The 23184-nt window shown below is 42.9% G+C and overlaps 1 protein-coding gene and 1 long non-coding RNA gene across 2 annotated transcripts; both read right to left on the bottom strand.

Moving 5' to 3' along the window:
* Positions 1–1119: 1119 nt before the first annotated feature.
* On the bottom strand, positions 1120–22654 carry slc8a1a (solute carrier family 8 member 1a). Its single transcript, XM_053616676.1, has 11 exons — positions 21555–22654; positions 15384–17217; positions 11109–11215; positions 10127–10147; positions 8868–8885; positions 8755–8769; positions 8165–8233; positions 7939–8066; positions 7702–7801; positions 4695–4973; positions 1120–4524 (listed from the first exon to the last, which is right to left on the bottom strand). Exons 2-11 carry the CDS (start codon positions 17171–17173, stop codon positions 4148–4150), a joined length of 2904 nt encoding a protein of 967 aa, XP_053472651.1. The 5' UTR covers positions 17174–17217; positions 21555–22654; the 3' UTR covers positions 1120–4147.
* LOC128602714 (uncharacterized) lies at positions 5532–6999 on the bottom strand. Its single transcript, XR_008384874.1, has 3 exons — positions 6204–6999; positions 5673–6082; positions 5532–5590 (listed from the first exon to the last, which is right to left on the bottom strand). It is a non-coding gene; the product is annotated as an uncharacterized LOC128602714 (long non-coding RNA).
* Positions 22655–23184: the final 530 nt, after the last annotated feature.

The raw sequence follows: 23184 nt of genomic DNA, 5'->3' as shown, positions 1-23184 counted from the left end.
AATGCGACATCATCACGGTAGCCACTGAAGTCTTAAAAACCATCATTATTAAACCAATAACCTTTAGTACAGTTCTCCTAAAACACGACAACACATTTATATATAAAGAATAATTAGCCCGTTAGCTAGCAGGCTACAACAGCGTGTTGATTAGGTGTTTCTCAAAATGGCGGAAGCTGGAGTGGGTTAGCCGGTCAATGCTAAGTGTAAGTTTAGTCTTTGCTTCGGAATTTTTATCAACACATCTGAGGTAAATGTTTAAGTTCCTGGTGGATTTGTTTAATTTTCACCGTCACTGTGTCTTTACACTGTCTGTATCAAAGACTCCTGTGTGATTGTTAGCGTCCTTCCGCCTCCGCCATATTGCTCAGTTGCCTAGCAACAGTGTTCTCCTGACTTTACCACAGTGAGAATGAATTGTATTAAAACTCCTGGATGAAACACCAGCAATTAGGACCATTATAAAGTTATAAAACGTTCATGAATATTTATCTTTAATAACACAGTCTTTCAAATATTTTTTATATATGTGTTTATATATGTTTTTTTTGTGGTATTATAATAAATATTCTGCATATTAAAAACCTGCTGTACACTTTATACAGGATATAAAATCGCTGTGTTTACATGAACATGAACACTGAGTCGGATCCACTAGTGTGAGTGCACTAAACGACTCCTGATCATCATCATCATCATCATCATCATCATCATCATCATTATCGGTATCACTGAGTAAACACTCACAGGGCTTCAGTGCAGTGTTTAGTCTGTCTGAACTGAACAGTCTGTGCTTTTCAAGCAAACTAGCACGATTTGACTGCACTAAGAAAGTGAATCGACTCTGAATCGACTCACCTGCAGGAAGTGAATCAAACACGCCGTGCGGTTTTTCTTTGATGTGAGCTTGTAACAGAAATCTGATTTAGGACATCCAGAACGCAGTAAAAACACACAAAACGACTGATAACTTAAGCAAAATGTTGTGGTCTTGTTGAATTATTAGGAATAATGTTCTAAAAAATTGTCCTACCAATCCAGATGCCCTGCTGAGCTTCTGCGCATGTGCACGTCATTTCAACCCCCCACATTTTCTGTTAAGGTCAAAGTAATAGACAAAATATCACAAAATACTTAAAACAATATTATTTTATTGTTTTATGAAGACCTTTAAATCTTATTCAATGTATCAATTTAAATGTATAAATGTCTTCACCAATAAAAAATACACTCTGCTTTAGACTCAAGTGTGTGTGTGTGTGTGTGTTTGTGTTTTATCCTGAAATATGAGCAGTTGTCATTAGTGCTCTCAGACTCCTGCACCTGACCGTATATATGGCTTTTTAACTTTTCTATACACACACAATATTGGATGTTCTTCGTATCACACGTAATAAAGTCACATCCTTTCAGTAAACCCGAAACTTATGAACAGTATCCACACATTTGATAGATGGGGTTTGGGTGAAGGGGTGGGGTCATATGTGTGGGCGGGGCTATGATAAGGGATAGGGTTAGAATGAAGGGGTGGGGTTAGTGTCATCAGCAGTGGCATGATGTAATAAAGCGCCTGGAAGTTATTTACAGCCACAGAAGGCACAGCAATGCTGACAATAAATGGGCGGGGTGAATGACAAAATCAAGGACTAGTGGGGGGGGTGGTTTCCACATATTGGTTCATCAGTCTCTCCAGGATTTTTGCGTTCGCAGAAATGAACACAAAATCAAGCAAACTCCGCAATATTCGGAGGAGCGTGCAATTTTTCAAAATGACCGCAGATTTTCCGCAGATTTGGGCCAAGACGCATCATGTAATGTGCGTTCAGACAAAGCTGTCTTCCATTCACATGCGTTCGAACACGAGTACAGCTAAAAGCTCTCGTTTACCAACAAACATCACTGCGAAAGACAATTTCGTGCAATTGCGATTTCGTAGATTCAAGTAATTTTCTGCAAAAAAGCAGAAGTTGCATCAGAAAATTTTGAAGAAAAAAAAAAACACAGCAAAATCAAGTATTTTTGACCGCAATGATCACAAACTGTGAAATCCTGTACGGTCTGGTTCTTCTTCGCAGTTCCTGAATAGCGCTACTCACTCTGCTGCTCTGACCAGTGACCAGTTTAAGCACCAGCAAATTTGAAGAGCAAATATTTTTGAGTCATTCTGACTACAGATAGCAATGCACTGCATTTTACACAAAAGCACATTTCCCTTCGGAAGTTTTTTATCTTAGCAGGAACACATTCGATTTGCAGACAAAATGGGCAAAATCTCAATTTTAGGCATAAGACATCCAACATGTGGACAAAAATGAGTGGTTTTATATACTGTATGTTCTGTGGCCGGACATGCTGTTTGTGGAGCCACTAGCACTAATCCGGCTCTACCAGTGAAACCCTGGCAACCAGCAGTAAACTATAGGACATGCCCACAACTGATCATCTTCTCCAGCTACAGCAATTCTCCAGCTGCGAACATGAACAGAGTGACAGATGAAGGCGTTCGATTAGATTAGGGTTGAGGGTTATCATATGGGGTGGGGTTAGAATGATGGGGCGGAGTTAGATTTGTACCTGTGTATTCATACACAGGACTACTATATCATACTATAGGACACGCCCACAACTGATCATCTTCTCCAGCTACAGCGATTCTCCAGCTGCGAACATGAACAGAGTGACAGATGAAGGCGTTCGATTAGATTAGGGTTGAGGGTTATCATATGGGGTGGGGTTAGAATGATGGGGCGGAGTTAGATTTGTACCTGTGTATTCATACATTCATATCAAACATGCCAACACTCAGATCAGGTTTAACATTAGAGTTCTGCTAGCTACAGACGATGAGCAGGACATCCCTACTGTAGACAACAAGCATAAACATGTCGCAGATTAAAGGCGTAACACGACTTTCACAGGATTTTAAATGCGAAAAATATTCATTATGATACTAAAGGTCCTAAACTTTAACCAACAGCGGATTCAAGAACTACAGATCCTTAACTGTCATTGAATTCTAGTTAAACACTATAGGAATTCAATTCCCTCCTAAGCAGAGCAGTGTGGGCGTGTCACGTCACAGAATGATTGACAGTCAGCAGTATCTCCGAGACAAATACAGCTCATCTGCTGAACAATTCATTCTGTATTTTCAGAATGTCGGAGAAATTTGAGAGAATCTGTTCTCCCAAAGTCATGGAAGAGTTTCAAGATAACGAGCGAGACGCTTATTGCTGCTAAAACCAAAGCTGGAGCTGCTCAGTCATGTGACAGGAAGTAGGCACTGATGGTGACACACTCACACATTGATACATTAACTCTAAAGGCCTGTTCACACCGGGACGTTTTTTTCGATGCGTTTTTTTGTGTTCACACCCAGGCGTTAAACACGAGCAATGCGCTGAAAGAAAGCGCAAATTCACTTCCTGACAGTAGATGGCGCTTATTGAAAAGCAGAAATACTCCGGTACATAAGGTGGCGCTGCACAACTTTCCGTTTCTGACACTGAGAAGAAGAAGAGAGACAGTATTGTGTTTGCAAAAGCTGACACTATTTGTGAAGAGGCTAACAGAAAATTGATTTTTTTTTGGAGGGGACGGGGGTGGCGGGGGAGGTACAAGGCAACTATTGTTGTGCCCAAAAATGTTAATGTTCCTGCAGATTGATGAAGTGTTGAATATGAATAGAAAAAACGAACCCCCAGATGTTAAAAAAATTTGCTGCCTTGACGCCACGTGTTTTACGTGTGGGTGTGAACACTGATTTAAACAAGGACCGTTACCGCGCTGAAAAGACGTCCCGGTGTGAACCGGCCTTAACAGCATGTTAATGGCCGACATCCCCAGACATCTCTCGGTTTTATTTCTAACCCTGAAAAATCTAATCGCGCTGTTTGTTGCTTCATTTTAAAACCCTGTAATGATACAGTAGGCATGGTAGACAGTACTGTGATGTCACTTCCTGTCCTTTTATTTCTCTATTTTAGTTCTAGGACTGATTATTTATAGTCCAGTTGTGATTTCTTGCTGGTGTTCATACTCAGAAGTCCTTGATGATGCGGTGAGTCTCTAAATAAAGTCTCTTTAAATATAGCTAGGATGCTCTGTGTGTGTGTGTGTGTGTGTGTGTGTGTGTGTGTGTTTGTGTTCAGAAGCCCTTGATGATGCAGTAGGCCTCGAGTGAGGACAGGATGATGTAGAGGAGCCACAGGCTGAAGAACAGGCCGCTGGTGAGGATTTTGGCTCCCCGTGGCCCCCCCAACTCGCCCCCTATGTTGGGCCGGCGCCGGTACATGAGCACGGCGATGCACACAAATGCGAAGATGGTGAAGATCGTGACAGAGAAGGCGAGCGTTCCTGGCGCCACTCGAAACTCCCTACCGTGCCACTGGTGGAAGATGGCGGCGATGGACCAGGCCACACCGATGCCCAGGAACACGTTCACGGCATTACTGCCCGTCACATTCCCTATGGATGCATCCGCATACTGATCCTGTATCGCTGCCACCTTACTTGCAAACGTGTCTGTGAGACAGAGAGAGAGAGACAGAAAATATATTTTCATTGCTGTCTCTGGGCCTGTGCTAATGGTGTAGGTTAACTTGACGACCGTTACATTTTGAAACACAGCTGAGATGAGATGATGATAATGAATGAGTGTGTGTGTAATAAGTGTTTAACGTGGCGCTGTGTACCTGGGACGGAGGTGCCAAGGGCGACGAACACCACGGCGGTGACCGAGTCCTTCAGGCCGATGGTGCAGCCGAAGTGCGAAGCCAGGTCTCCGATAACGGCCGTCAGCAGACCGATCATGCCGATGGAGATGATGAAACACGCCCAGCCGTTCCAGTAATCAGTGGGAGGAACGAACGCAAACGCCACCTTCCAGAAGATGGTCAGGAAGTGCATGAAGTAATCAAAACACGATGGCAGCTTCTCTTCTCCACACTCTTCCTCATCATCATCATCATCACCTCCTGACATACACACACACAATACACACCCTGAAACACACACTCTCACACCTACACACTATACACACCCTGAAACACACCCTCACACACCTACACACACAATACACACACTGAAACACACACTCTCACACCTACACACTATACACACCCTGAAACACACCCTCACACACCTACACACACAATACACACCCTGAAACACCCTCACACACCTACACACACAATACACACCCTGAAACACACCCTCACACACCTACACACACAATACACACCCTGAAACACACCCTCACACACCTACACACACAATACACACACTGAAACACACACTCTCACACCTACACACACTATACACACCCTGAAACACACACTCTCACACCTACACACACAATACACACACTGAAACACACACTCTCACACCTACACACACAATACACACCCTGAAACACACCCTCACACACCTACACACACAATACACACCCTGAAACACACCCTCACACACCTACACACACTATACACACCCTGAAACACACACTCTCACACCTACACACTATACACACCCTGAAACACACCCTCACACACCTACACACACAATACACACACTGAAACACACCCTCACACACCTACACACACAATACACACCCTGAAACACACCCTCACACACCTACACACACAATACACACACTGAAACACACACTCTCACACCTACACACACAATACACACACTGAAACACACACTCTCACACCTACACACACTATACACACCCTGAAACACACACTCACACACCTACACACACAATACACACCCTGAAACACACACTCTCACACCTACACACACTATACACACCCTGAAACACACCCTCACACACCTACACACACAATACACACCCTGAAACACACCCTCTCACACCTACACACACAATAAACACCCTGAAACACACACTCTCACACCTACACACACAATACACACACTGAAACACACACTCTCACACCTACACACACTATACACACCCTGAAACACACCCTCACACACCTACACACACAATACACACCCTGAAACACACACTCTCACACCTACACACACAATACACACCCTGAAACACACACTCTCACACCTACACACTATACACACCCTGAAACACACCCTCACACACCTACACACACTATACACACACTGAAACACACCCTCACACACCTACACACACTATACACACCCTGAAACACACACTCACACACCTACACACACAATACACACCCTGAAACACACCCTCACACACCTACACACACTATACACACCCTGAAACACACACTCTCACACCTACACACACTATACACACCCTGAAACACACCCTCACACACCTACACACACAATACACACCCTGAAACACACCCTCTCACACCTACACACACAATAAACACCCTGAAACACACACTCTCACACCTACACACACAATACACACACTGAAACACACACTCTCACACCTACACACACTATACACACCCTGAAACACACACTCACACACCTACACACACAATACACACCCTGAAACACACACTCTCACACCTACACACACTATACACACCCTGAAACACACCCTCACACACCTACACACACAATACACACCCTGAAACACACCCTCACACACCTACACACACTATACACACACTGAAACACACCCTCACACACCTACACACACTATACACACCCTGAAACACACACTCTCACACCTACACACTATACACACCCTGAAACACACACTCTCACACCTACACACACAATACACACCCTGAAACACACACTCTCACACCTACACACACAATACACACCCTGAAACACACCCTCACACACCTACACACACAATACACACCCTGAAACACACCCTCACACACCTACACACAGTATACACACCCTGAAACACACACTCTCACACCTACACACTATACACACCCTGAAACACACACTCTCACACCTACACACACAATACACACACTGAAACACACTCTCACACACACACACTATACACACACTGAAACACACCCTCACACACCTACACACACAATACACACCCTGAAACACACACTCTCACACACACACAGTAGTTGTTTCTGTGGATGAGTATTGTGTTTGCATGAGTGTGTATTGTGTTTGTGGGTGTGTGTGAGGGTGTGTATTGTGCGTTAGAGTTACAGTTACAGTTATATTTATATAGAGCTTTTCTAGACACTCAAAGCTCTTTACATAGTATGGAGGGGATCTCATCAACCACCACTAGTGCGCATCCTCCACCTGGATGATATGATGGCAGCCATAGTGCTCCAGAACCCCCACCACACACCAGCTATTAGTGGAGAGGAGAGAGTGATGTAGCCAGTTCAAAGATTATTAGGGGGTCAGGATAGAGAAGGGCCGATGGGGGAATTTGGGCAGGACACCGGGGTTATACCCCTACTCTTTACCATAAGTGTCCTGAGATTTTTAATGACCACAGATAGTCAGGACCTCAGTTTAATGTCTCATCTGAAAGACGGTGCTGTTTTTACAGTATAGTGTCCCCGTCACTATACCAGGGCATTAAACCCCACACAGACCACAGGGTGAGCGCCCCCTGCTGGCCTCACTAATACCACTTCCAGCAGCAACCTTAGTTTTCCCCAGGAGGTCTGGCGCTGGCAAGCGTGCATGCGTGTTTGTGTGTGTGTGTGTGTGTGTGTGTGTGTGTGTGTGTGTGTGTACCTGAGTTGACTGTAATGGCCTCCACAAACTGCTCTCTCCAGGTGTTTGTCCCCACCAGTAGAGCCAAGTTTGTTTTCTTTATTAATTTATCTACTGTGCTCTGAGGACAAACACACACACACACACACACACACACACACATTACAACACATCACAACACAGATGAACCTTTCTACTAAGAAAAGAGAGGAAATTTTGTGTGTGTGTCTGTGTGTGTGTATGTGTGTGAGTGTGTGCCTTGAACTCGTAGGACTCCTCGATGACAACTTCCAGTCGGGAGTTTTCTCCTAAAGATGGCCGTCCCAGCTCAGCGATCCTCATCTCCTCCTCCTCCTTCTGAGAGAAAGACTGCTTCACTCCTTCATCTGAGAGACAGAGAGAGATAGAGAGACAGAGACAGATTTATTTAATAATAAACACAGCAAAGACAGACAGAGAGGCAGACAGACAGACAGACAGATACCTGTGATGGTGACGATGTCAGCAGGGATTGGGTTGTCTCTACCTTGCACCTTCCGGTACACATCTCTTCCTGATAAACACACACACACACTGGAACATTATTATTAGATTACTTTGTAAAACTGTCTACGGTGTTGTAATAAAAACACGATGTGAAGGACGGAACGGTGCTGAGGAGAAACATTGTGCATTACAGTGGATCTGCTTAGAGCTTTCCTCAGGTTCTCCTGTTCCGCAGCTAGCCGTTTAGCTAACAGCCCCATCACAGGCCGTTCTTAACTGATAGCTAATGTGATCAGATCTGCAGTAATACTGCCTAGTTACACCAGAAACCCATTCAGAGACCAAATTCAACAAAGTGAAAACACTGAACTCATGAGCTGGGACACAACACATAAACTTTATGAACATTTTAAGGCCCAGAATAAAAGTGCAGAAATACGTGTGCAGGGCAGATAAACAGGAAGTGCTGTACAGGTAAACAGGAAGTAGTAGTATTACACATAGCATGAGAGGATAAACAGTCTCTGTTACTGATTCACATGCAGTTAAACATTCAGCATAGGGGTAAGAAAAAGTTTAGCGTCTTACCAAACAGCTGCTTCTCTATTAAAGAGACGGTCAGAAAGATATGGTTAGCATAGCTAGTTAGCTGCAGTGCTAAAGAGCTTTAGCATGAGCATGTCACATAAAAATAATCGTACCTGTCTTTACGAAGTCACCTACATCCACGAAACAAAACAAAACAAAAGAAGAAGAAATTAATACACAATACCAGGGACGATTAAACTCTACTGAACATGACTGTAAACAGACAGGGACTCTCCGATCGAGCGGTATCGGTATCCATAATCACATTCTATAGCTCGGTCGGTAGTCTCTAAATTTGGCCGAACTCACGAACCGATTGCAATGTGAGGACGTTAATTTTCAGCGCCGCAGTCATGTGATCACCAGTCTGGAATTATTACAAGGTCTCAAGACACAATGAAAAATTCGCCATTTGCTGTGTTTTTAAAGGCCTATTAACCTGTTTAGTGTAAAATGAATATTTGTTGTGCTTATTTATCTGATTCTCAATTAAAACAACAATCTACAACATTACTGTAAATAATATAACCAAGGAAATATCTGTGGTGTTACTTTATCTGGAAAAACCCAAACGTTAACAGTGACGTCAACAGAAAGCTTACATATCACTTATATAAAGCTTGACGATCGGGATCGGGATTGGGATTTGGATCGGGATTTGGATCGGGATCAGGATTCGGATCGGACGATCATGATGACAAGAAATCGGTAATCGGTATCGGCTGCAAAAATCCTGATCAGAGCATCCCTAAAAACAGACACTGATTGAGATTAAACTTAGAGTTTAAAGGAGCAGTCCAGGGAAAAATGAAAGCATCCATGATGTCCCTTTTCCCACAAATGGGGTCCACCAACCGAACCAAGCTACGATGCTAATGTAGCTAACAGTTCATTGAACGCAATAGCCTCCAGTTTAGCATGGTGCGCTAAATGTTTGTGCGTAACTCCTCCCACAGCGGTGTCTCAGGCGTTTACTGCATCGTGCTAATCTGGAGGCTTCCGTTATTGTTAGGGACATTAGCATCGTCACTCCGATCCACAAGTAAAACTGAACACGTCTGAGCTCATCCACTACATCTGAAGGACAGGGGACAAGACAGACAGACAGATAGACAGAGAGACAGACAGATAGACAGACAGACAAAGAGACAGACTGACAGGTAGATACACAGAGAGACAGACAGACAGACACAGACAGACAGATAGATAGATAGATAGATAGATAGATAGACAGACAGACAAATAGATTGATAGATAGATAGATAGATAGATAGATAGATAGATAGAGAAAGAGATAGACAGACAGAGAGACTGACAGGCAGATAAACAGAGAGACAGACAGCCAGATAAAGAGACAGACAGAAACACTTACCACACTCATGCAGTAAGACAGCTGATGAATGTTGGAGGAAAAACAGAAAGAAAGTCTGTGAGTGATGAATAAAGCAGAGCTGTCTAACAACCTCACACACACACACACACACACACACACACACACACACACACACACCAAAAACTTTACTCAGCAAGCATCGTGTGTGTGTGTGTGTGTGTGTGTGTGTGTGCTACCTCAGCACTTTAATCTCATTACGCAGCTCATCTTCTGCTTTCTGTAACTGATCTATTTTCTGCATTAAATGTGAATCACTTGCTGTCATGTTAATGTTCAGAAATTCCACTGCATCACTGAAGATGGCAGACATTTTTTTGGACGCACAGTGGATGATCTGTCCTGAGCTGATCATTAGCTATAGCTTCACCATCAACAACACTGGATTTTATAGATAATAAAAAATACTTATTAATAATATTCTGTGGTTTTCGGTGAATAATAAAGCTTTATGCTAGCTGAGGCGGTGAGAGGTGTGAAGGTGTGGTTCTGAGGTACAGCCCTGATGGCCGTGAGGATGAGGAGCAGCACAGGAGGAAGAGAGCGAGGCTCAGACACACAGGAAGCTGCAGCAATCAAAAGAGGAAAGCTTTGAGAGCCGATAGTGAGCTTTTTAACAACAAGTTCTCGCCCTCTTTCACCTGTCCATCCTCTCCTCCTCCACTCAGGCTCCTGCAGCTGGATGTAGAAGTTTGCCTGCTTGTCGTACTCATCGTGATCAACGATTTTAACCCTGATGCTTTTCCTGCAGGAGGAAACACATTCATCACTAAAGATCATTTCTTTTCCTGCTCTGACGCTCCGGCAGCCATCTTAACTGAACACTTGGGCGCGTGTCGGCGGGGTTCTGTCCAGCAGGTGGCGCCGGACTGCAGGGTTACACTGAGAGGGGGTGGAGCTTAGAATAGCACAGCCCTGTGAGGTTACATTGAGAGAGGGTGGGGCTTAGAAAAGCACAGCCCACCTTTCCTCTCACTCATCTCCACCAATCGAGGCTCTCCGATCTCCATGAAGAAGTTCTTGTTCTTTTCGTACTCCTCGTCATCGATAATATTGATCTGAACAGATTTACTGAGAGAGAGAGAGAGAGAGAGAGACAGACACACAGAGAGACAGACAGTTGCAGAGATGAGAAAAGTGTGAGGAAATAGCAGCAGGTGGGTAGGAGAAGTGTGTGTGTGTGAGAGAGAGAGTGAGAGAGAACTGACAGATTCACTTCCTGTAATTACAGCTCACTTACAGAGAAATTCATGAATAATTAATGAGCATGTGTGGCATTATCCAATTAGTGAGTGAGTAAATGGTGCCAGTGAGCACACTGATTATGACATCAGGAATATCATTTGCATATTAGATCATGATTGGCTAAAGTTTAAGGATTACATTTAATTTTGCAATATATGGGTTGGGCTGTGAGTAGGTGGGGTTTGTGTCTGTGATGAAGGGGGCAGGGCTTGTTTCAGTAACCTGAGGCACAAAAGCACGTTTTCCTGTAAGTGTGTTGAGAGTTTCATTAGCTGATGATTCATGTTTCCATGGTGGATAAACACACGCACACGCACACACACGCTTCCTTCCATCTGTAGCATCTAATTGGCCGATGAACATTCAGAGTAACATCCAGAATGCAAACAGGGAAGTGTTTCTGTAAACTATCACAGTTTATAAATCATAACACCATTCTGTTCAAGAGGATCTCATCATCATGGCAACAAGGCAAACACACACACACACACACACACACACACACACACACACACTCACACACACAACAGAATGGGAACACTGCACTGTGAAACAATAGTGAACTCTGGAACACTCAACACACCCCGAGTCTTACGCACACACACACACACACACACACACACACACACACACACACACACAAACACACACTGTTATTTATCTGGTGTTTAATAAAACTCTGAGAGACACTTTGTGAACTCAGTAGAAGGGTCATGTGACGTGCACACTGACATTCATCAAAACTCTGCAGATGTCTGACTTTAAACTAGGTTACATTCCTAATCCACTCACAACACACACACAAACACACACACACTAATCTGCACTCTGAGCTGCTTAACACACACACACACAAGGATAATTATTATTATTATTATTATTATTATTGTTATTATTATTATTAGTATTATTAGTATTATTATTAATGTACTTAATACATAGGATCCATCTAGAGGAGTGAGGGAATGATACGAGTCCTGTGTTCTGACAACAGTTGAGAAATGTGATTACTCTCTGGGAAAATTATTTCCTCATGTACTTCCAGACACTGTTTGGGTAGATTGAGAGTCCTCACACACACACACACACACACACACACACACACACACACACACACACACACACAAACCCACACTAACACAAATACACAACACACACAAACACATGCACACACACACACACACACACACACACACACCCCTCTCTATCCCACACAGGGGCAGGGGGCACAGGTGTAACTGTAAATGAGTTAACACACTTTGTGAGATTGGAGATGGCAGAGGTTGAGAAATGCACGCTGCAGCGCTACTGAACACTACACACTGTCTATAACTACAGGAATTACAGTAGGCCTGGGTTCCTTTTAAGCAGCTGATATCTAAAGGCTTTTTTTTAGCTAAAATAATTCATAGGATTTGTTCAGAAGCAACCATGTTGTCTTAATCTCACTGGTTTTCTCACAATTGAACCTCATAAGTCTGCAAAGTCTATAGGAAACATTACATTTAAATTAAAAATGTTGGTAGGTCTGTCACAGACCTTTTTCCTGTGGTCATATTAAGCACATAGACTGGCAAACTTCCTGTAATGTGTGTTGAGAATTAGGCCACAATCTTACCCAACTAACGCAAGAACAAACCTCTTCTCGACTTTTAAAACCTTTAGAGTGACTTTTGAGTTTTCTTTTCAAACCCTTGCCCACTCTGTTTTACCCAGGCCCACCCATTGTGGTCTCAGCAGTGCTTCACCCTCCCTTCTCTTCCCTGAATAATAATAATAATAATAATAATAACAACAACAACAACAATAATAATATAGTGTGTATGTGTGTGTGTTCAGAGTGGAAAGATTTTTCATGTATTAATAGGAATTCAGTACACTCCCCAAGGCATCATGTTCCCTCCGTGACCCTTACACCCAAACGCCAAGATAAACAAATCCCACATCGAATCTCACTCTGTTTACTTATGGCAAAAAATAAATCCAGAAAAAAATTAATTTCAGTTCGGTTTAACCCCCCAACACACACACACACACACACACACACACACACACACACACACACACAAACATCAGTGTGATGGAACAGAGCACTGCAATGACACTGGAGCTGAATTTCATTACTGACATCATGTGACCTGATATAATTTTAAAATGTATGCAATATGTATAAGGCATACATTTAAAATAGACATGGACGCATTTGGACACACAGAGGCCACGGTGCCTTCACTGAGACTGGCAAGTGGTGTGTAACGGTGTATAATGGTGTTTAATAGTGTGTGATGGTGTATAATAGGTGTGTAGTGGTGTATAATGATGTGTAGTGGTGTATAATGGTGAGTAATGGTGTGTAGTGGTGTATAATGGTGTGTAGTGGTGTATAGTGGCGTATAATGGTGTGTGATGGTGTATAATAGGTGTGTAGTGGTGTAATGGTGTGTGATAGTGTATAATAGGTGTGTATTGCTGTGTAATGGTGTGTAGTGGTGTATAATAAGTGTATAGTGGTGGATAATGGTGTGTAGTGGTGTATTATGGTGTGTAATGGTTTAATGGTGTATGATAGGTGTGTGTGTGAGAGAGAGAGAGAGAGAGAGAGCTAGAGAAATGGTTTGTTAAACTGCAGATGCTTAGCATAAGATTTAGTATGGTCTAAAAGCTTTAATAAATCAGGTCTAACTGCAAAATTCAGAGTTTATGATTAGGATTATTTTACCCTCCATTAATCAGAATTATTACTCCATTACAATCTTTAAACCAAACACAAATCACACAACAATGCTAAGCTAATTTAGTTTAAAGAATGCAGGCGCTCAGTGTGTGTGTGTGTGTGTGTGTGTGTGTGTGTGTGTGTGTGTGGGTGTGTGAGATTTATGTCATCCTGCATGCTGTCCTGTACCGTCTCACAAACTCCAAACACCATTCAGAGCCTGGCTATATAAGGAGCGTTAGCGTTAGCCACAGCCGGTGTACTTCAAAGTGTAGCTACATCACATGGGGCTAGCTCAGGCTCGGGACGCTTTTCCATTTCAAACCGTCCGAGCTCTCAGGCAGGCTGTTTAGATCATATCTGCCCTCGTTATATTCTCCATCCAACGGAAAATGTCACGTGATGTGCAGATAAACGGTGATGTGACGGTGTGTGTGTGTGTTCCATAAGAGGAGAAACTCCAGCTCCTGACAAGCAAATGAAGGAAACTCCTAACTGTGAAGTTACTTTTAATATGGATCGTTTCCTGTGAAAGCCTGATAAACTCCAGCTGTGGAAAAGTCTTGATGCTACATAACTGTTTAGAATTAGCAGTGCGCTTAGCAGCTAGCTTGCCTCTTGCTAATCAAATTCTCATTTCATAATAATATCAATTCCTTATAAAATAATGAGCATTTTTTTTACTGTCAGTTCCTGTCTCGGTTCTCAGTACGCTACAACTCGTGCTAGCAGTGGATGCTAAGTGTAAATATTGTGTAATCTTTGTCAAGTGGAGTGTTTTTTCAATAATTTACCATCACGGCTGTGGAAATTGTTGCCCTTCCGGACAATTTTGTGTTGTTTCCATGTTTGTCAGTAAAAAAATTTACTTCTAACCTGTTAGCTAACTAAATCCTTAGCCCCTAGCTCACTAGCTAAAGCTTGATGTTGCCTAGCAACAGTATTTCTGGAGTGTACTGTGTCAAAATGACGAATTCAAGAGCTCCATTTGAATTCACCAAACCTGTTTACATGTCCAAATCTAGACATGAAATTGTCTTAAAAATGTCTTAATGTATCGTGTGTGAGATAAATCATGCTGTGAGATTGAAAATGAAGCTGAGAGGAGGAAGTAGAATCATGAAGCAAAGGAAACGTACAAGAGTGAAACAAGCACAAGCCAGTAAACTCAGATGTGAGGCTATAAACACTGAGGGGAAGTGGATGAAGGGATGGAATGGAATGATAAACAGGTTTAAAGAACGCACAGAGCTCGATACATCTACACAAGTCAAGACTTACGAGGTCTCGTCGTTCTGGAACTCCAGGACTCCGAAGGTATCCTCAAAGTCCTCACCTCCTCCTTTAGCCGTTCCCGCGATGGTTTTATATGGAACCACGACGACCCCTCGAGCTCCAGACATCCTCACCACCTTCACCTCCATCACCCCGATGCTCTCGCTGACATGCATCATTGGTTCCTCAAACATAAAGATCCCAGCGTGATCGTCATCAAAGATGGTCACCGTGGCGGTGGATGGAAGTCCCAGTCCTGCCAGGCTGTCCACGTGATTGGAGATCGAATTTTCATGGTTTGTTCCCTCAGACAGGACCCTGATGTTGCTCAGGTGGACCAGGAAATGCTCATCTTCTTCAAAGATGTCATCATCGATGATTTCCACTCGGATTTCCTTCTCAGTCTCACCCGGTTTGAAGACGATGACACCCTCGGTGAACTGGTAATCCGAGCCTGCGTTGGCGGTACCGTCTTCCGTTCGGTATTTCACAGAAACCGTGCTGGTCAAGTCGCCTCCACGTCGGACCACGTTCAGAGCTACCGAGCCACAGTTTTCCAAACACTGGTATGAGCCAGGATCGAAGAAGATCTTTGAGGAGAGATCGTTTTCTGAAACCTCAGATCGTAGTTCGTAGGTGCCCAGTGCTCTTCTGGCCTGATCTGCTGCATGTTTCTTCAGGATGTTTCCTGCACCGGTCATCAGCCTCGTGGCCTGGCAGCGATAAAATGCTCGACTCTTCTGCTGCTGGCTGAGAAGTTGGTAGTTAGCCATCTCCACAAGCTGCTCCATGTCTTTTTCTGGATGTTTCTGTTTCAGTTCCTTTAAAATCTTCGCCATTTCTCTCCTGGTTTCCTCCTCGTCCATCTCCACAGACGTATCCGCAGTCCCATCTAGAAAGCCGAGCATCTGTCCGTCCATTTCGACGTCTGTTTTTGACTGGAGTTCCGGTTCTCCTTCGGTCTCAATGATCATTCCTCGCTGCTTCCCCACTCTGTACCTTTTATAAACGTATTTGTAGAATAGAAGTCTGCGGTCAGCGACCCATGCGAACACCACGCATATGGGGAAGAAGAAGAGTGTCAGTAGACCCTCCCACACCTCCACAACACCTGGAGAAATCACAGCCAGGATCAGGTACAGCCAGGTGTAAGCAAAGATGCTCCAGGCTGCAGTTACGAAGAACACTCTGAGATGTTTCACTTTGCGATGGTCGCCGTCTGGGATGACAGAAACACAAAGTCCGATAATAACGAACATATTGAAGGCAGCGCTGCCCACGATGGTGTTTGGCCCCAGCTCACCTGCGTCGAAGTTGTGTCCACAAACCTCAACAACAGAGAGCATGATCTCTGGGGCAGATGATCCCAACGCCATTAGGGTCAGATTGGACACGGTTTCGTTCCAGATGCGAACCGTAGTGGTTGTGGTTTCCCCGTTTGGCTTCTTGATGGTGATTTCCTTCTCTTGTGATGTGATGACCTCAATGGATGCCATAAAACGGTCCGCAATGATGGAGACCCCAAGGAACATATACGCCATCGCAACGAAATAGATAGTGGCTCTCGCCAGCTTGTCTCCGAACGACGGATATTCTGGCCTCCATATTGGCAGGATCACTCCTTCTTTACACTCATAACTACCTGAGCAGGATTCTGTGTTATTGGCTAGAACTGAAGCTTCATGAAGCATGGAGCCTCCAGCAGCAACATGCTGGAGATCGTGGGATAAAAATATGAAGAACAGAGCGAGTTTTAGTGTCAAAGGATGGAAGGATGGAGCGTCCGATTGTCCCATTTTCCTGAGGAGGTATTTTATACCTGATCTCCTGTTATCTTTCCCTGTAGGAGAGGAAACAGAGAATCGGCAGTTAGAGTCTCAAATAAAGTTTGTAAGTCATACAGAAAATACGTGCATATTAGTTCTTATACAAGATACAACTGTTAGTCCAGTTTTAATACCAAACATTATATAAATATATGTAAACTAGGACATTTTTATGAAAGAAAAGTTAAGAGGTAATAAACACGATCCACCTGCCTACAGACTGAAACACAACAACAAATTAGCTGGTGTGTGGTGGGAGTTCTGGAGCACTATGGCTGCCATCGCCTCATCCAGGTGGAGGCTACACACTAGTGGTGGTTCAGGAGATCCCCCCCTCTTCCCCCCATACTATGTAAAGAGCTTTGAGTGTCTAGAAAAGCGTTATATAAATATAACTGTAACTGTAAACAACAAACTCATTATACACCATTATACACCACCACACAAAATTATACACCATTATAGACCACCACACACCATTATACACCATCACACAACATTATACACCACCACATACCATTATACACTATTATAGACCACCACACACCATTATACACCATCACACAACATTATACACCACCACATACCATTATACACTATTATAGACCACCACACACCATTATACACCATCACACAACATTATACACCACCACATACCATTATACACCATTATAGACCACCACACACCATTATACACCATCACACAACATTATACACCACCACATACCATTATACACTATTATAGACCACCACACACCATTATACACCATCACACAACATTATACACCACCACATACCATTATACACTATTATAGACCACCACACACCATTATACACCATCACACAACATTATACACCACCACATACCATTATACACTATTATAGACCACCACACACCATTATACACCATCACACAACATTATACACCACCACATACCATTATACACTATTATAGACCACCACACACCATTATACACCATCACACAACATTATACACCACCACATACCATTATACACCATTATAGACCACCACACACCATTATACACCATCACACAACATTATACACCACCACACACCATTATACACCATTATAGACCACCACACACCATTATACACCATCACACAACATTATACACCACCACATACCATTATACACTATTATAGACCACCACACACCATTATACACCATCACACAACATTATACACCACCACACACCATTATATACCATTATAGACCACCACACACCATTATACACCATCACACAACATTATACACCACCACATACCATTATACACTATTATAGACCACCACACACCATTATACACCACCACATACCATTATACAACATTATAGACCACCAGACACCATTATACACCCTCACACTCCATTAGACACCACCACATACCATTATACACCACCACACACCGTTATACGCCATTATACACTACCACACACCATTATACACCATTAAACAACACCACACACCATTATACACCACCACACACCATTACACACCATTATACACCACCACACACTGTTATACGCCATTATACACCACCACACACCCTTATACACCATCACACACCACTACACACCATTATACACCACCACACACCATTATACACCACTACATACCACCACAGACCATTATACACCACCACACACCACTACACACCATTATAGACCACTACACACCATTATACAACATTACACACCATTATACACATTACACACCACCACACACCATTATGCACCATTACACACCACCACACACCATCAACAACCTCATCCCTTCTCAAAAAATATAAAAACAAAGACAAACTCGTCTAGGTGACACGATGCTCAGCTTCACCCTCACACTGTTCTTCAAATGTTTTTTATTGCTTATCAGAAGAATCTGCACTAAAAATCCATTTCAGTTAGTCATTTTGCTACACACACACACACACACACACACACGGATGGACTGGTGTTCCCCCAGGCAGGGCATATTCTGCCTTGCGTCCACCTCGCACCACTCTGACCAGGATAAAGCGCTTATTGAGGATGATGATAAGGATGATAAAAAGCTAATTTATATCTTATAGAATCTGTAGCGCTTACCACGACACACAGGGTTTAACACATTCATTTAATCCAGATTTACACATTTAATCAGTCAGCATAAACCTGGAGCAAGACGAGTCAGAAAGAGGATTTGTCCGTTAGAGAGACAGTAAAGCAGTAGAGTGTGTGTGTGTGTGTGTGTGTGTGAGAGAGAGAGAGAGAGAGTGTGTGTGTTTTAGAGGTTTAACCTTAAATAACTTCACTGTGCAGCTTCAGGACAGGAGACAGGCCTTGAGACACACTGAATCATCATCTCTGATCTGTCCTCCTGAATCTGTCTCTAACATGATGATGAACGTCTCTTGCTGTTAGATTACATAAGTCGTAATATTTCATGTTTGTGGTTAAGTATGAGAACTCACTTACTGAATAAAGTGTTCTAACTTCATCCCAAAGGATCTTAACTCCTCTTCCAGGTTTATGTTTCTTCCATTAGATGTTCCATAACACTTACATGATCTTTAACACAATGTTATCAGGTCTCCTGCTGTTTATTTTGGGCGAACCCACACCCCCCGTGCCACCCCCCCCCCCCCGCACCCCACCCCCCCTCTCTGTGTGTGTGTGATGTTTGTCTCTGACGGAAACTCCCTTCCTAAGCATTCTGATATCCCTTCATCTCCTTCTCCTGTGGACCTTCTCATTTTCCATTGAAATTAGGGTATGTTCTGGTTTATCTCCTGCTTCAATCGGACTCTCAACTCCAGCTGCTCAAGTGTCTGAGTCTGATCACTGCGTTTAGTTTAAGTTTAACAGACATGTAACCGGTTGCTTGGTAACATATACGACAGCCGATTATATTTATCATTGTAAAAAATTTAAATGTTAAGAACATAAATCCTAAATGATATTCAATAATGTAATAAAAGTCCAATCTTCAACTTTAAACTTAAAAAAAAAATTCTTAAACTAACACTTCCATAGTAAATCCCCAGAGCCACCAGATCTAAGGGAGTTTTTTTCCCCATCACCACTGCTGCCTCTGGACTGTTCATTAGAAATCTAAATCTATATCTATAGATTCTGTGGCATGCTTTAATAAAATAATATTTAATTTGATTCAATCTACTGCAGCAAATCCATTGTATCAGATGCATTACATTAGATCCACTACACTGCATCCTCTATTTTAAATCAAACCCATGATATCAGACAGATTAGATTAGTTCCACTACATCAGATCTGTCATACAAGATCCAGTATGTCAGGCTGACCGCATCAAATCCACTATATCAGATCCACCACGTCAGATCTACTATATCAGATCCACTACAACAGGTCCACTACACAGGATATACATTACACGAGATTCAATACGACAGAGCCACTACATCAGATCTACTCAATCAGATCCACCACATCGGATATACTCGATCGGATGCACCACATCAGATCTACTCGATCGGATCCACCACATCAAATCTACTCGATCGGATCCACTACATCAGATCTACTCTTTCGGATCCACCACTCGATCGGATCCACCACATCAGATCTACTCGATCGGATCAACCACAGTCAGATCTACTCGATCAGATCCACTACATCAGATCTACTCTGTCGGATCCACTACGTCAGATCTACTCTGTCGGATCCACTACATCAGATCTACTATAGTGAATCCGCTACATCAGATCTACTCTAGCGAATCCACTACATCGGATCCAATACATCAGATCCTCTTCATCAGATTGACTACACCAGTAATACATTCAAGCCAGTGTCAGTTCCACTGTATAAGATCTACTACACTGAGAGGAATCATGTTGATGTATATTAAATCAGAGGTGATCTGTTAAACTAGAGATCTAGTAATGTGTCACCGTGTAATATTGCAGTGTGTGTGTGTGTGTGTGTGTGCCAGGTTATACACAGACATAAAGAGATCTGTATAAATCTGCCTGCTGTATAGAAACAGAGAAGGTAAGCAGAGGGAGAAGTGCAGTGTGTATTCTCTGTCTCGTCCTAAACTGCAGAAAGTTTTAAAGCAGTAAATGTGTTGTGTCTTTACGATCAACACGTACAGTGCTTCAGAGTGACGTTAGTTGTGATAAACAAAAACAAAAACAAAAACAAAAACTTCCTGAGCCGTGTGAGACACTCAGAACAAACTCTAAACAACTGCAGTAATGTAAGACAACATCTGGAAAATCTCAGACTGAAATACATCCTGAGCCCTGAATACAGGTGAATTTCTGAGAAAATAAAGGTGAATGAAAGCCCAGTGAGAGTCACACACTCACCTGTGAGGATCCAGCGGCTGTGTGAGTGAGAGTGTGAGCGTGAGTGTGAGCTTGGCGTAGTGAGCGCAGGACGATAAGCTGTCCAGATTTAAATTTAGCAGAAGCAGGCATTGTTTGTGGCAGTGCAGGATGGCCAAGAGGCTCTAAACATGGCCAGCGGTGCAGAGCTGCTGCTTATCGTCGTCCTCCTCCTCCCTTTACTTCCTTACAAGGCTGCGTTCCCATCACACACACTCGTACTACACTCACCACCTCACTGCCTGCACTATCTACCCCTGATAAAACGCCTCCTCTCCAGCTCTGTGTGTGTGTGTGTGTGTGATGTACATTGCGTGAATGAGGAGATTAAATCCTTTTTCTTTTAATAAAATTTTCTAGTCCTACTTTATACAACTATTCACCCATTTAATACTGTACAGCTCAAACAAACAAACAAACAAACAAACAAACAAACAAAGTAAGACACTTGAAAAGAGAAAGTCAATCAAATATAAAATGCGAACGAACTACCGGACACATTTTGAAATAATGAGTAACAGTAAAATAAGAGCTGCCAATATTTAAATTCCAACTTGATAGATGATGATGTCATAACGAGTAGCTGACCAATCAGCAGCTTCGCCTTCCTTCAACTCAAACTCAGCATCATGAAATTGCAGTGGATCTGGAGTCTGTCCCAGGAACAATGGGTGCAAAGTGGGAGAATTTACCCTCGATGGGACACCAGTTCATCACGTCACCACACACACACACACACACACACACACACACACACTCACATCTAGGGTGTAATGTATCATAGTCAGCATGTTTTTGAGAGGTGGGAGGAAACCGGAGAACCCAGAGTAAACCCACACAGACAGGAACCTGAGATCAAACCTAGTACCCAGAAGCTGTGGGAAGACATTGTTACCTGCTGCATCGCCATGACGACCGAGTTGGAATGATATTATTTACCATTTGTATCATATCACCTGAAACTAAGATTTGGGGTTTGTAAACATGCAATCTAATGCGTGAGACAGGAAGATTCTTGTGTGTGTGTGTGTGTGTGTGTGTGTGTGTGTGTGTGTGTGTGTGTCTGAAAGTTCTCAGAAACACGTCTTATCCTCTACATTCCATCAGATTGACTATTTATAACCACACAGGACAAAATGTCAAGCATAGGAATCACACACACACACACACAAACAGAGCCCCCTAGTGTGGATCAGAATGTTCATGAGAGTGTGTCTGTGTGTGTGTGTGTGTGTGTATGCGTGCGTGCGTGAAGTTAACACAAAATACGTCTAGAGGTTGATCATTTATTAAAGTCTTGAGATTAAAGCATAGATATTTGTAAAATATAATGATGAATAATGTAATGACGAGCAAGACGAGTCAGAAAGAGCATCATTTAGAAATTATATAACTCCACACACGTGTTATTAAACATATATTAGCATATATTTACGTACAGATCTCTCTCTCTCTCTCTCTCTCCCTCTACAGCAGCAGCAACATATTGCTGGCTCATTTTTAAACCGCTGTTTTTCGGAACTTAACGCGATTTGATACATCGAGGCTTCCGTAGCTCACCTCCCCTATGGCGAGTACCCAATCCGCATATTTCCGCACTGCACAGTATGTT

Source organism: Ictalurus furcatus, chromosome 27, assembly GCF_023375685.1.
Source record: "Ictalurus furcatus strain D&B chromosome 27, Billie_1.0, whole genome shotgun sequence".
NCBI classification, from domain to species: domain Eukaryota; kingdom Metazoa; phylum Chordata; class Actinopteri; order Siluriformes; family Ictaluridae; genus Ictalurus; species Ictalurus furcatus.
The sequence above is the reverse complement of the archived record's forward strand: the minus strand, read 5'-3'. Positions and strand labels throughout refer to the sequence as shown.